Source organism: Stegodyphus dumicola, chromosome 4 (assembly GCF_044657685.1).
Source record: "Stegodyphus dumicola isolate Sdum_Otavi_A_Nest chromosome 4, ASM4465768v1".
In the NCBI taxonomy this organism is placed as follows: domain Eukaryota; kingdom Metazoa; phylum Arthropoda; class Arachnida; order Araneae; family Eresidae; genus Stegodyphus; species Stegodyphus dumicola.
In genome coordinates this window covers 63,505,762-63,521,827 of record NC_140771.1, presented here as the reverse complement: position 1 = coordinate 63,521,827, position 16,066 = coordinate 63,505,762, and the positions used below count along the sequence as shown (strand labels likewise).

The following is a 16,066-nucleotide window of genomic DNA, read 5'->3' as shown; positions in this document are numbered from 1 at the left end:
CATGTTATAGAATTATGTATCTTAAAGTAATTAAACTTTCTCTTTTTATATTTATTATTAAAAATACTTTTAGGTTTACATTAATAATCGAATATTTTATTTTTAAGCTTACTCGAGCTGTTGTGTCTCTTTCTGCATTGTTAAACAAAGTTCATGTATATGAAATTCTCCTGGAACTCTCAGATTGTGTAGAAAAGTATGTTATTTCTCATCTTACATATTTTAGTGATAGCTAATTAGTTCTTTGAAATTCTTAGTTTAACTATTTTTATGTTCACATTATTGCTGATTGTAATATATTCAAAAATAAAAGGAATTTAAATATAATTTTATGTTTTGTTTGCTAATTTCTTTCATGTGGTGTTTTATGGTACTTTAAGTTATTAATTTAATAGTTTCTGCAATTTAATACAATATTTTTGCCTCATTGAATAAATTTTAATTTGGATGATAGGAATCTGTGGTTTGCTGTAATGTGTCATGTATTCTTCCTGCTCTAAGTTGATAACTGATACAAGGTTTTTCTTTATTTCGAAAGTTCTTGCAAATAAGTTTTTTGAAGTTAAGAATAATAAATTCTTGTTTTAAATCATTTAGAAAAAGTGGCTGTGAGTGAGAAAGGATTATGGAATAAAAAATGGAACATTGTGGTAAAATTATTAAAATGACATCTTAATATTTTCTAAGTCAGGGTATATCTTACCACTGAAAGCAAGAAACACAGTATATCAAAGATGTAAATGTACACATATGTGTGGAAGGTATCTTCAGAATATTTTGAAGTTATTACCTCCCATATATAGTAGACAGAATTTTACATTATCAGAATTTGAAACTTCTGTAATATTATCTGTAAGCAGACTTAACATGGTCGTGAACCGTTAGAACTTCATGGACCACTGCATATATGTAAGCAGACTTAACATATCATTCAAGATCATATTTACATTGCGCTGTATAAAAAACTTTCACATCAACCAAGCCTGGAGTGAGCTCTACCAGCAAATGTTCTTTTTTAAAATCATGGAACTATCTGAACACTGTCAACTTGCTGAAATCTTTGGAATTGTTTTTGTGACCCAGAATGAAAGTAAAATTTTATCACACAGTTAAGTTCATTTTTTACCATTTATTATTCTCCTCCATTGCTGTATATAATACAATAATTTTCTTTAAACAACAACTCAGTGGCAAAAGCAGAATTCCACTTTTATAAATTCTTTTTTAATCTAGAAAATCATCTGCAGTTTCATTTCTCATTTGGACATTGTTGCCAACTGAAGGTATTCTGAATTTTTATGGAATGGCCTTTGTTTGTATAGTATTTGAAATTGAGGTAATTAAAAATACATTTGACTGATGTAATTTACCATATAAGTAATAAATATATCATATAAATAATAAATTTTGATGATGTAAGATTAATTTATCTTTGTAACTGCATAATTGATTGCTTTAAAAGCAGTAAATGTACCCTTAGTAATTAAAATGTTAATTTTTAATGATATATTTTAAAATACATTTAATTTATAATATATTCAGTTGAACATTATGAATATTTACAACATTATTATAATGAATGAAAATTATTTCTAACACTATGTCTTGTGTGCTTTGATAAAGAAATATTTTTCTTTATAGCAAAACTTAATAGGAAAACTTTATAGCAAAACTGAATATTTAACTTAAGTTTATAAAAATGTAGAGCAGTGGTCGTGAACCCTTAGAACTTCATGGACCACTGCATATATAATTTTATGTTTCGTAGACCACTAATATGAATATTAAAAAATATATAAGTACATTTATACAATAATAATCGGCAAACTTTTACTTTATTAATGAGAAATGCACCCATTAAAGGTAACAAGGTTATAGAGTAATTATTTTTAAAAAATGAAAAATTTAAGAATTATATATGTTTAGTGTGATATTTAATAATAACAATTAAAGCACTATTAACATCTCACTGATACACATATTTCGTTCACATTGAAAATTTATATGAAAAGTACAAAAATCTTACCTTGTTGTACAGAAAGCTTCACATTTCCATATCACTGAAAAAGAACTTCATGAAAAGCAAGAACGCACTGGCAAACACAAAGCAATATCAATAAACTGAAAGTGTTAAGCCGCCAATTTTTAATTATTGTAAACATAATAATCATTGCTTACTCAGCAATGGCGCCATCGATTAACAGTTAGGCAAAGCTGTCAGTGATGCAATTATGAAAAAGATTGCAGATGGTTCTCATAAAAATCCATCAAGTTGCTCATCAAGACGGAGAAAAACTGTGTTATTAATGAGTACAGTAGCATATGTTTGTAATTCAAAAGGAAAGAGAATTCGGGTTCACAATATTATTGATAACAGCAGCATATCTTTGGATGTCAACTTTCACTTTCAAATGTTGCTAGATACACCTGCAAAAGTTGCTAAATTAAGAATAAATTTCTCTAAAAGTATTAGCTAAAAATAAAAAAAAAAAAGTATAATCCATTTTCCATAATAGGTTTTGTTACTCCTCATTTTTTAAACTGAATCTTCATAAAAATATAAATAATGTCCCAATTTTTTCTGTGGACTATCAAAAAGTTTTCACGGACCACTGGTTGGCGGCCGCTGATGTAGAGGACATCATATTTGTTTTCTGAACTATAGTAAAATTTTAGAGTTATTTCTTTTCTTGAAACTGAAATAGAAAAGGCATCTGCTTAGAAATTCTATCACTTGCATTCCACGTGCTTTAGGAAAAAACATCAAGGAATGCATTAAGTCTATACCTGATAACTTTATGAATAGTGGTAAAAGGTGTAACTGACAAAAGTGACTACTTTGAGGAAATGTGTAAATTATATTACTGTTAACTGTTTTCCTGAAATAAAGAATTTCTGGAATATTTTGAAATTATATGGCATATATATTCTTGTGGTATGCTGAATGAGAGAAATGGAGAATTTTATGTATAAAAAGGTAATATACTTTTATTAAAACATATTGTAAAAATTCTCTTTAAGGTGCATAAATATTAAAACATATTATGATTCATTTAGTTTGCAAAATGATGTTTTTGAGAAATATGTGTATTCTTTTTTAGAGTTGTACAAAGCACCCATGTGTCAGAGTCTAAAAGTGTGCCTTCTGATTCACCCGATGTAGCTGAACCAAGAGCAACTTCAGTAGAATCAGAAGGAGAAGTTGTAGATAGTATTACCAATTCTGCAGAGAATTTGGTGCAAATTATACTCTCTTGCCTTCAAGAAGTTACATATTATTATCAAACTGCATGGAAAAATGTGGTAACTATATTCATTGTCATGCATGAAAGTATAGCTGCTGCAGTTTTTGAATCATGCTTATGTGATTATAAATTTAGTATATATGAAAATTTAGTATGTAGAGACTAGTTTCAAAAGTAATTTCTTGTAAAACTCTGTTGAATGATTGGGGGTAGGAAAGTTCTTTTTTTTTTTTTTTACTCCTAACTGTTGAGTGTTCTGTAAAAACTATATCTGCTACAAAATGTATCAACAGTATTTTTGTTTTAAATGAATTGCCTTTATATTACAGCAGGGGTGGACAGCGTTTTTGGAAAGAATGCCACTATCTGGGGGGGGAATAGTTAGTTAGTTAGTTATGTGTGCCACTAAGGTAATAAATAAAATTAACTTGCAAACTAGAGTCTAAATATAAATAAGCATTTTTGAAGGTTCGTTCACTTAGGTTGTTATAAAATAAAATGAATAAATTAAAACACTTAATAAATAATTATTAAACAGCCAGTACTTAATTAATGTGGTTTTTGAATATGCAGTTTTTTTACTCAGTTATATTAGGATTAATTCTTGAAGATGCTAACATAATTAGGTGTTTTAGGTGCGTATCAGTTAATCTTGAACAATATTTTGATTTTATTATGTTCATGACAATAAACAGTAGTTCACAAACATCTACAACAATATCTGACAGCTAAATCATGTAAATTTGGAAAATTGCCTGTTGGTACAAATTTTCAAAATTCAATATAATTTGGATGATTTGCAGTTGAAATAAGTTCCTTGTATCTGCTTTTCAGTATAGTATGCTGCTATAGGTCAAAAATTTTGATTTTGATTTGAGTTGGGTAACAGTTAATTTCTTGCAGAGAAACTCAATTATTATATATATTCTAATATGTTTATGTGTGTATCTATTGACGGAGTTGCTAAAGATGATATTATTATTTTTTCAAATCTTTTAATTCACTTTGTGTGCCACTGTTAAAACTCCACTGTGCCACATAGGGGCACACATGCTGCGGGTTGGCCATCCCTGTATTACAACTATGATGTTAAAGTTGCTCATAGGACAAATCATCCTTAAATTTATTATGCACTCATTTTTACCTTTTGTAAAATATTTTGAAAATAATAATGAATCTCCAGTCAGTTTAAAACTAGGACTGTAACTTAAAAGCAATTAAAAATTGCTTCACTGCTTTGGTGTCTGCTAATGGAGAAAATGCAAATTTAGAGCTATTGAAGCTATAATTATAGAATAAACTTTTCCTAATTCTGTAGCATAGAATTATTCAGTTTAAAATTAGGCTTTCTAAATCTTAAATTTGATGAAAATTCAGAACTTGGGATGATAGAGAAAAGTGTATAAACCAGCACTAAATTGCATTATAAATAAATGCTCATTACTGTTATTTTGTAAAATAATCGGTATTTCTGTTAAAGCTATGCTAGATAAACCATATTAATATGAAACAGTTTTGTGATTTATTTTCGAAATAATGTTTTCATTTATTTCTGCATAAATATTATATTTATTAATGAATTTGTTAAGATTTTCATTTTATGTGTATTTGTGCAATGTATGTTAATACTTCATTATTTTCTTGTTCTGTTAAATATGTTGTTTGTGTAAATATTTTGTATCTTTAACAAAAAAATTACAATATTTGTGATAGTTTTTATGAAATGCTTTTAAACTCCAAATAACAGTCATACCAATGTAATAATGTTTCAGGCTCAGCCCAAAAGATACTTACCTGCCAGGAGCCAATTTGAATTTCCAAAACCTCCATATAATCCTTATCCTGGACTCCTAAGAATATTTAAAGAAAAGTGAGAATTTTCGGAAGTTTAAAATTATTTTGAAACAGCTACTCAAATTCATTACATTTTGTTCTATTTCTTTAAAGTGAATGATTTTTTTATGGTAACGTAATATTTTAATGCATTATCAAGACACTTTGGCAGCTTTAATTTGCTTTATTTTTTGGAAGTGCATTATTCTGAATTTTATTTTGAGGAATTTTTTAAACTAGTAATTGACTGGTTCTGTAAAGGATGGTCAAGGTATTTATTAATACAATGCCTATATTACATGAACATTTTGGATCAACAATGTGTACAATTTCGTTTTTCAGCAAACTGTTAGAGAACATATTTGTTCTTCTGTCATCTCCAGCTTTATCAGGTCATCCTGCAATTCTTACTGCTCTAAAAGATCTGTTTACCGAATTTCTTTCCTCCCAGGAAGGAATGCTGTTTCTTCTATCTGTTCCAGATGTTGTGAATGGCATTCAGAGGGCATTACTTCAAACAGTGGTAAGGCACAAACAGTTCTTTATGAAAATAAGCTTTGATTTTAATAAGCAATGAATTTTATTACAGGTAGTAAATATATACTTACTTGTAACTACTTTGAAGTTTCTTCATGTTTGAAGTAAAATTTTCAGTAAATGTCATTAAAAGCATGAAGCTGAATCACAGTCTTAATCCTTAATAAATTGTGAATGAAAGTATTTATCATTTATAATTCTAAAATGATCTAATTTTTTTATTAGTTAAATGATAAGCTGATTTTTGTGGCATTGTTTACTGTTTTCTTACAAAATATAATTTCTACAAATTTGATAATTCATATAATTTATGTGAATTCAGATAAGATATTTAGACAAGCTTGCATGTTTTTTTTTCATCACTAAAAAACACACACACACAACTACCCCCCCCAAAAAAAGCTGCTTACTGTTATTGCTGTGGTAACAAACATCTTACTTTGCATAACATTTGTTTAGGTATCAACTGTCCAGTATTCTCTGCATTTACACTTATCCACTGGATTTGCAGGGAGTGTAGTTTGCCCCTTCATAATGCACATTTCATAATGCTTGAGAATCTATCAATCAGGCTGCAAGCTATTGTAATTAAGATTTTGATTTGATTGAATTAATCTGCTGTTTTCTCCTGCTTGGACAGTAAAGCTAATCTTTGAAAATTTCAGTAAAATATTCAGATTGCTGGTAATGCATGTGAAGCTGCTTTGGAATTTACTGTGGATTAGTTGTTTTCACAGATGATTTTTTTTTTTCATCGCTATCTTTGATGCTGTTTGATTTAGCTCTGTTAACAGATACTATCAGAGTTGACAGTTATATTGCATTCACTCCTGTGCATTACCATTTCATGATTATGCTGTTTATGACAGAACAAAATCTGTGAGACATAAACAAAAAACTCTTAGAATAGGTTTTCATGTTAGTGCTAGTTTCCACCCTGATCAGTAAAACAGTTAGTGCTGATGGCTTCTTTAATTCATTTTTTTCGGGTTTGAATCCCGGAGATGGCAAGGATGTTCATAAATATATATTTTCATTGTTGCATGGGGTCACTCTAAATAAATAGTGAACCAATAGCCCTTTGAAGTGGTTTGGTGGTAGGGAAAGAGAGGTGGGAAACCCTCAGATCCGTGCCCCAGGTAATCTCATTTGAAATTGGGACATAGCTGGACAAAATCGTTATGTGACCTACATTGTGCTCAATGCCTGTGCCAATGACAGATGCAATATTGCCATGCTCCGTGACAGATGCCAGACAGATGACAGATGTCTTTACCAGTGACAGATGCTCCTTGCCATGATAAAATTTACAGTCTTGTTCTGGACTGTTGTAGGTCAGTCAAGTGAGATAAACCTCAACATTTTTCCATATTTATTTACTCAGCTCTTCTATATTTTTCATTTTATTTTGCCAAGTAATGAGGTTTTCAGATTCTAACCGATATGTAAGATTATTACATGATTTTAAATGAATGAATTCAGTATTAAGTAGGGCTATCCACATATTTTTGATCACAAGTAATGTAATACAACAGTGGTCCCATATTCACAATTTGCCTGAGCAAAACCAAAAGCAAAACTAAAAACCTAAATAAATTGTTGTTACTGCAGTAGTCAAATGTGTTTACAAAAGTAATTTTTCAAAATATGTGTGTGGGGTGGGAGTGGGGAATAGATTTATGTGGGCTTTTAAAAGTACATGGACTTCTAAAAGACCAGTAGCTTTCTACTATAAATATTCTTCCAAATGATACTTTGGATAGCCTATTTTGTCTTGTCTAAGACTGTTTGGACTCTGTAAGCACTAAGATTAATTCCTAAGTTGCAGAAGATCACAGAGTAACATACTTTTTACAAAATGCTTGCCATGCATTTATTTCCATCTTAGAAACATTTTGATTATTGGTCAAATTCAAATTTTGAATGAATCATTGAATTTAAGCAATTGATTGATAATTGAATTTTCATTGGTCATCTTGAGTCATCATGATCTCAATTGAATTAATAACCATTTTAGATGAGAATGTTGAATCAAAAATCATTGAATTGAATTGATTCGCTTCAACTGAAACAATGAATTAATTGATTAAAATTTTAAGAAATTCATTGAATGAAAATTTTGAACTTGAATCAAAAATAATTTTGATCGTTTGATATATGAGACATTTAATGATAATTATATTTGCCTTTTGCTTATTCCATGAAAAAATCTTTTGCTACTTTATGAAATATTTTATGCATGCCAAACCAGTAGTATTTTAAATAGTTTCATAGTATCATGTAATGAAATTAATATTTTAACAGAATGCTTGTCTGCTTTAGTTTCTTAAAGTATTGTTTTTTGAAAGACTTTTGCATTTTTTAAATTATAGAGAGATGCCACGTACTTTTTCAGAATTTTAATCAAAGAGTTTTATTTATTTATTTTAAAGGACGAAACACGTGAAGATGCTACTGAAGAAAATTTAGCTCAGAATTTGGGGATGCAGATCATTTACCATCTACAGGCTCTTTTTTATGTTGACAGCTTGATGTCTTATCATGCTAGAGGTAAATTTTACAGAAACAATTTAAAACAAAACTGTGAAGCATTTTTTGTATGTTCACTTGATTCTTTCTGTTTTTGAAATGCAGCCATAATTTATTTTTAATTCAAAGATTTATAAAAAAGATTTTGAAATTTCAGGTGGTTTGCAGAAAGAGCCAGATGAACCTGAAACTGTTTCAGCCCTTCATCATTTATACACAATGATATTTTCTCCAATCGGCCGACCTGCAGTTGTAAATGTATTAAAAACTGCCGAAAACTTGAATTGTTTATTACCCTTTGTACAAATGACAGGTGAGATTAAAAAAAAAATAGTTAATATTTTTATATCATTTATTTACCTATTTGTTTATTTAGAAATAAACTTCAGATCATTTTAAACTTTTTCCCACAATTTTTTACTTTTCATGCTCTTTAATTTATTAATTTTATTGCATGATGCAGAATTTTCTTATTGCTATGTAAAGATACTTGTATTAAATTAATAACTGTTTTTCAATGGTACTTTATTATATGAAATCTGTTATGAAGCTAAAATAATCTGCAGACGTATTTCATTTTGGCTGAGTGATAAAAAGCAGATGACTTCCACATATTTGCTATGTAATATATAACCTTTTTTGAGTGTATGTCATGATTTGAAATATTTGTTGATATGCAACATTGTCGAAGATATGATATGCTATGAAACTGGAGTATACAGATGGCCAATCCTTATGCAGCTTTTGTTGTCTCATCTGTTAATTGTAGATACATATGTCCAGTTCCAAAACTATTTTATGCCAGGCAAATTTTCACGTTTTGGTATTTTTAAATTTTGAAAATTAATTTTGTAAATACTACAAAGTTTAACTTTTCACACCATATCCAAGATGATGTAGTTTTATTTATGTAAAAATTAATTCTCATTCTAAAAAATGAAATACAAAAAGTGTAATTTTTGTCCTAAAAAAATGAACCAAGACTTCAAATTTTAAAATTTGAGATCATGTTTCTGAAAGTTCTAAAAATGAAATAATTTTCAAAATATTTAAATTTGTACCTAAGTAAAATTGAAACATGAGTTTAGAAAAAGGTTTTTGAGGCTAATATTGAGTTGGTCTATACATTCTGGCTTTTTTTCCCCCACGGGTTTCCACAAAAATGACAACAAAACAATCAATAATGTGTTCTATGTTGGACTTCACAACTTCTTTCCGGTGCTCAACAAGCTGTTCAATGCCTTGACAGTAGAAATTACCATCTTTGAAAGCTTTAACCAATTTTGAGCTGTCCTAAATTCCTTTTGAGCATTGCTTATTTGTCGTACACTTCACAAATCTCTCGAGCAGCTTCTATGGCTTTGGCATCTTGATTAAACTCACAAAGCAAAAAGTGCTGAAAATGCTTTTTTTTTAATAACTGGACACTTCATTTTAATGCCATGAAAAGAATAAATAGTAGATAATATAAAAAACTAAACACACTGTTTTGTAGAGCACATAATTCTTTATCAAATATCATAAAACACATTGCCAAAGCATTTGATTTTACTCATAAAATATTCACTTAAAAAACGCCTGGGCTTATGCTTGGCTAAATTAAAATGATGAGCACTGGTGTACAGGTTGTCATGAACATTTTGATTAATGCTAACATTTTCAAAAAAGAGATCTTATTCACAGAATCTTATAGAATGCATATTTTCGTAAATAATGGCAGGTTTTCAGTATTGGCACATTGCCAGTTCATAACATTTGCATAAATAAAAGATATTTCTGGTCTAGTCTTTTTGGTATGACTATTAGATCATGATCCTAAAATAATACAACTGTGCCTGAATATTATTAGAATATTAACATTTCAAATCTTATAACTACTTATGTTAAAATGCTTTCAGCATATCTAATGCAACAAAATTTTAATTTAATTAGTAGTGAATGAGAAAGGAATATCACAATGATATTAAAGACCTTTTATTATTCTAATTGACCTCTAATTATTTTAATTTATTTTTAACCACTCCATAAGACAAGCCCCCACCAATTTTGAAATTGAATATCTTAGTCAAATTTTGGCATATGAGAGTCACTTTCTGTGTTTTAGTAATTAGAATGAATTTTTATTAACTATAACTATTTGGAAGTTTAATTTCATAATTTTTATGAAATTTATTTTTTTTATTAAAAAAATATTGCAACATGAATCTTTGTCATTCAAAATATTTTTGTAACTAGAAATACATGTCTGTGATCAAAAGTTGAGGAATTAATGGTCGCATAAAGACTTTTATGGGCACAGTGTATAGTCTTCACATTTTATTGTATTTATACAGTACAAAGTCTGAAATCCGGATGTCCATTATTCGGAATGATATGAAATCCGGATGTCCATTTTTCGGAATGATATAAAATCCAGACCTTAAAGCCACGTTTTTTTTTTCGGGGGGGGGGGTATGCTTTACACATGCGCATTTGATTTTTCCTTCCATAATAAAATGTATGGAGATTTTCACTTAAAAAATTACGATTCTTAATTTCACTTAGGTACTACATAAAATACATCGTTATGAAAAAACAACCATGTAAGCATGCATTTGTGAGATTAATAATTTGGCTCCGCAGCTCAGTGTCTGCTTGGCATTACATCTCAAACCAAAATATTCATCTATTTTATATCCCTAATGCTGACCTGGCGAGTCATTATTTATTATACTATGCTTTCAACACTGCATGTTTTTCAATACATGGCAGCTTCAGTAATAACTCATGCAGTGATGTCTAAACTTTTTTTTATATTAGTAACTGAAGAGTAAGGCAACCTCTTTTGCTAACATTACACTTGGCGATGACTATTTTTAAATGCTCAAGAAATGTTGATGAGGAAAAATTCAACAAAGCTTTCTTTTCATCTGCTAAAAGTAGATTTTTTTAAATGGAACTCATAGGGCAAAAGATTACATTTAGTGCTATTTTAATTAAGAATAACTGATATGTTATTCACCATAAACCCAGAAGCGGCGGCAGAATTTAGGGAAGACACAAATTTTGGAATTTGGGCAAATACCGAGCGGCAAAATTAAGGGATGAGAAGTTTTTTATAATTTAGGGGGTAAAGCACTGGGATCCAAAGTTTAGGCACTGCAAAAAGGAAGTTGCTTTGTAGCAGAATTTAGAGACTGCACCAGGAAGTCTAGTGCCAGTCCTAGATAAAGCCTAAGTATATGTGGGAGTTTATTTATTCAGGACTCAGATTAGTTTGAAGCTTGTGCAAGAAATAAATGTAGGTATAGTAAATAACTAATACAATTCAGGCCTTATTCAGTAAGCAATAATAGCTAGACAAAATTTAGCGGAACTACTTGACTTTCGTCGCCAATCTTGTGATACACAGCCAATAATGTATAACGGACGTTATTAAGCTAGACTGATTCTAAGGCATTTCAGTTAATGTAGAAGACTGTGCTGCTCCTTAATCTTCTAATTTGATCCAGCCTATTATTTTTCACAAACTGTTATTATTACAGCAATTTTATAAAAATTAAGTTTGAACTTTCGATTGTATCGAAAAGAGTTTCCAGTTCTGGAGCTGCCAAAGAATCTACAAAGCAAAACCATGTTTCGATGTCCATTAAACAAAAAGTGGAATTGCCGCAAAAAATGGATAAAGGCATATCCATCTCAAAATTATGCGAGGAGTATGGCATTGGAAAGTCAACTGTATGTAACGTAAGAAAAAGGAACTTTTCGGATTTTTTTGTGGAAGCTACTTGAATAACTTACATTGAAAGAAATGTTTAATAAAGAAACAAATAAATATTAAGCTTTTTTTTTAATAAATTTTGATACCCTTTAGATCATAATTGTTCTTTATTTCATAAATTACGATTTCATATTTTTAATTGTATAATTTCTGCATGCCGTCTTACCAGATTTAAATTGATGATCTATTATCTGGAAAAATCCCAAATCCAGGATTGCTGAAGTCCCGACAAGTCTTGATTTCGTACTTTGTACTGTATAATGTTGGTTGTTTTATCTGTTTATATCTTAATGTTAATATTTAAATAAATTTGTTAGATGTATTTATTTATTTATTTCTTAGGAGATGAAGGAATTGATATAAAGCAGAGCAAATCTGTTTGCACTGGATATGTTGCAGAACTGCTTATGCTTGTTGTGCATTATTCTGAAGATATTCCTACGTTAGAAAAATTTTCTGATGCTCTCTTTAATTTGAGTCAGCAAGGTATTTATTTGTATTGAGCTATTGTTAGTGAAAAATTATGATCATTCATATCCATTTAATAAGAATAATTGTTATTATACACAAATTTCATTTCTTCATGGACCTATCCAATTTACATTTGAAAAGGAATTGGTATTACCATGGGGGACTGTATTATGCACTTAAAATTGTAACATTTGATTCTTATTATTTCTGCAGTATAAATGAGTACCTAGTGAATTAAAAGAAATCATGCAAAAATGCTAAACTGTAAGGCTGTTCTGCCATAATCCTTTCATTTATGATTGTATAGTTAATTAAAGATAAAAGTAGTTTTCCTTTATCCGTTAACTTGCAAATTAGAATTTTTTTTTAATCCATTAACTTGCAAATTAGTTTTATATATATAAAAGAAAGGAGTTTTTTCAAGAAAATATTATTCATAATTTTGGGAAAGTGCCTTCTCAAAATGTTAAAAATTTAAGACAATAAACACATTTTTCCAAATTTCTCAAGAAATGCTCAACAGGATTTAATGGAAATTGGCTTGGATATAAAGAAATACGGAGGCTGTTTACATAATGTTACAAATTTTGTACATGTATAGATAATTTTAGTAAAATTGTATTTTTCTGTATAATGTAACATTAAAATCTAGAGAGACTATGCTCTTCCAGAAAAATAAGAATACAGTGGCAAGTGTATTTAACATTAAGTAAATGACTATCTTGCTAATTTGGCAACAGTTTTGGTGACTAACTTTTGTCGCCAAATTTGACAAGAAATCTTCAAAGTTGCCATCGTGGTGACCATTTGGTGACATCTTAGTTCTGTCCCTGTATCGCTGTTACAGGTATTGTAATTTAATAACTGTAATTGATGTTCTGTGTCACTATAATTGTATTCGGCCCTCATATGTCTTCCAGTAATTTCATGAAATAGAAAGTACAAGAAACATGTTAGTGGGTGGGTGAAAACTGTATAAGACCAGAGAGAGCAGCGTTTTCTCAGAGTTGATAGCTGTTAGTTTAGCACGTTCAGAGTTCACAGGTATCTCCAGATTATCTTCACTCTTTAGATTGCTTTGCGTGTTTAATGTTCTTTGCAGTTTGAAGAATAACTACTGATTGTACTCTGTGATACTGTGAACACCTCTATGAGTATTTCTGTGGAAAATTGCAGAACTCTGAAGTCTTTCTTTTGATAAAATAAATTTTATCAACCTATCAGTGGACCCTGTGTGCATTCAATCTATTACAAACCTGTATATGTGCAATAATATTTTTGGATAACTTCGTCAAATTTTTTTTTTTTTTTTTTGAAATAAAAAGAGTTTTGGAATACAAAAATTTTGGCAACAGCTAAGTGTTTGAAATGAGAAATATCGTCTGCTCTTTTTAAGTTTATTCTTCTTTCAAAATGTTGCATGTAAACAGGCTGTGGATTGATGCATATGTTTTTTTACTTTCTGAAGAGAAATATTCCTCTTCCATAATTTCCAGAAGACATTTGAAAAATGTTGAATTATACGGATCCTAGTTACATCAAAACCTCATAATTTTTTATTGTTGACTTCTGACATTCTTCTGAAGAATGGAAAGGTTTTTTTTGTTGCTTCTGTAAAAGTTGTCACATAGTTCCTTTTTACATCTTCCAGTTCAATTAAAAAAATTGTGAAATGCATGATATTAAAATTTTGAAGTGCAAAATAAGCAAAATTTTTAATCGGAAAGAGAAAAACCATCAATTATTCTGCATGGAAAAAAGACCCCAAAACAAATACCCGAAAGAGGTAGTATTTCTAATGTTTCTAAAGTTAAATCATCGGCAACAAGAGAAAATCTGCCAATGTAGAAATCAGTTGCAGAGTCTTTATATATTTATGGCAACTATAAATGAAATAATAAACCACGATTTACAATGTAAAAATTCTAAAAAACATAATATTCACCAACTTTTGCTGAGGCATGTGGTTAAAAGCAAAACAATTCTTAGAACCCTGTATGAAAATTATTTAGCAGGAGATAAGTGAAAATACATTGTGACATTATTTTTGCAGTGTATTTTCAGAGCAAATCTTATTATCAGAACAAAGAGAAAAAATTATTATCAGAACGAAGAAAAAAAATTTTATCAGAACAAAGAGATTATTTATTAACAGAAGAAAAAAGGAAAAAAATATACAAACATATATGGAGTAGTGTGTGGCCATCCAGTATGATGCAAACCCAGACCATGATATTTCTACTGTCATAATGTTGCTGTCCCCTTGTATTGGAAGACTGGTTTTAATTCCTAGGTTCTGTTTTCCCCCCATTAGCAGGCACTAGCCATTACAGGCATTGGCCACTACTAAGGCTGTAAGTTGTGGTCATATTATTATGGAGCCATCTAATATGTGGCCATCATTGCCTCCTGAGAAGGAACAAACAATTAACATCTATGCCTTCTCCGGGATGCGAACCCAGACCCTTTGGTATGGCAGTTTGAGTTACTAACCACTTTCCTACCTGGACAACAACTCGTCAACACCAGGATCCAGCAACTGGGTTTCCTCATTCCTAAGTGTCCCCCCCAAAAGGTGGAGCAGATAAGGTACTCCCCCCATCCCGAGTGCAAGTCCCTGGGATGCAAATGGAAGCACACACGACATGCACCTGGGAGGTTGCAGAGCCTGAAGCCCAACGAAGGCACCAAATACCTTTCCCGTTCCTGCATCGACACAACCCAACCACTCTATACGATAACTACATTTTGGTATACATAATGAACTACATAATGATTTTGCATTTTCTCTAGGTGAAAGTACATTAAAAATCAGCTGAATATAAATTACTGAAGCTAATTTAGTCCTTTTAAAATTAGGTTCAAAGCTAATGTTCTGTGTATTATGCTGGATACTTTTGCATGAACAGGTGAGGGAAAAACAACTAGCAGATCATCTGGGAAGAAATTTTTAGAAAACAATAACCGTTCAAACTAAAGTCCCAAGTTTATAAATTTTTTTTTCTGTGTCTGTACAACCCTGGTTCCATCATTTCAAAGAAAGTGTCAGTAAGGGATTTATAATTGTCACATTTCCTTACAATGGGAAATTAAAGCAACAGTTGAAAAAAACAATGTTCAAATCAACTCACCACTTTATCAAGTGAAAGTTTTATGTCCGATATTTAGAAAAGAAATTCTATTTCTTTTACCCCAATGACTTTTATAGAGTGAAATTTCATCAAGACAAAGAAACTAGTTCTGCTTAAAAAAGTACCACTGCATTCCTTGAAGAAATGAAGATTAATAAAAAAATTTCATATATACCTTTTTAATGTATTCCTGTGAAGTCTGTTGACATTTCATTTCTGGATTATTATGCCTTTGGCTCTTGAAGAGCCCTTTCTAAGCACAAACCTATCATGACTGATGGACTCTTGAGAATAGTGGAAGCAGAATGAAAATCAATACCTCTGAAAATTTTATGCAAAGCTCTTCTAACATGCAAATCCTGATAAAGACTTACAAACTGAAAAAAAAGTATTAGATCAAAGATTAAAAAAAAAAAAATACTCTTTATATTTTAAACACAAGTTAAATGGCTCTGAAATCATTCTATAAGTATGTAAACGCACTCCGCATAAGACAGCACTTAATATCATACAGTAGTAAAAATACCTATTTCATGATCATAAGTAATACTTTTGACATT

At 30.0% G+C, this 16,066-nt stretch overlaps 1 protein-coding gene across 2 annotated transcripts in view; it reads left to right on the top strand.

Moving 5' to 3' along the window:
* The window catches only part of vir (VIR_N domain-containing protein), a 199,863-nt gene that overhangs the window by 78,848 nt on the left and 104,949 nt on the right, over positions 1 to 16,066 (top strand). For both annotated transcript variants that reach the window (XM_085815021.1, XM_085815020.1), the window contains exons 13-19: positions 108 to 196; positions 3,102 to 3,303; positions 5,018 to 5,115; positions 5,421 to 5,601; positions 8,048 to 8,165; positions 8,302 to 8,457; positions 12,247 to 12,390. In XM_085815021.1, the coding sequence (XP_085671147.1) occupies positions 108 to 196; positions 3,102 to 3,303; positions 5,018 to 5,115; positions 5,421 to 5,601; positions 8,048 to 8,165; positions 8,302 to 8,457; positions 12,247 to 12,390 (988 nt within the window). The remainder of the gene's footprint in view (positions 1 to 107; positions 197 to 3,101; positions 3,304 to 5,017; positions 5,116 to 5,420; positions 5,602 to 8,047; positions 8,166 to 8,301; positions 8,458 to 12,246; positions 12,391 to 16,066) is intronic.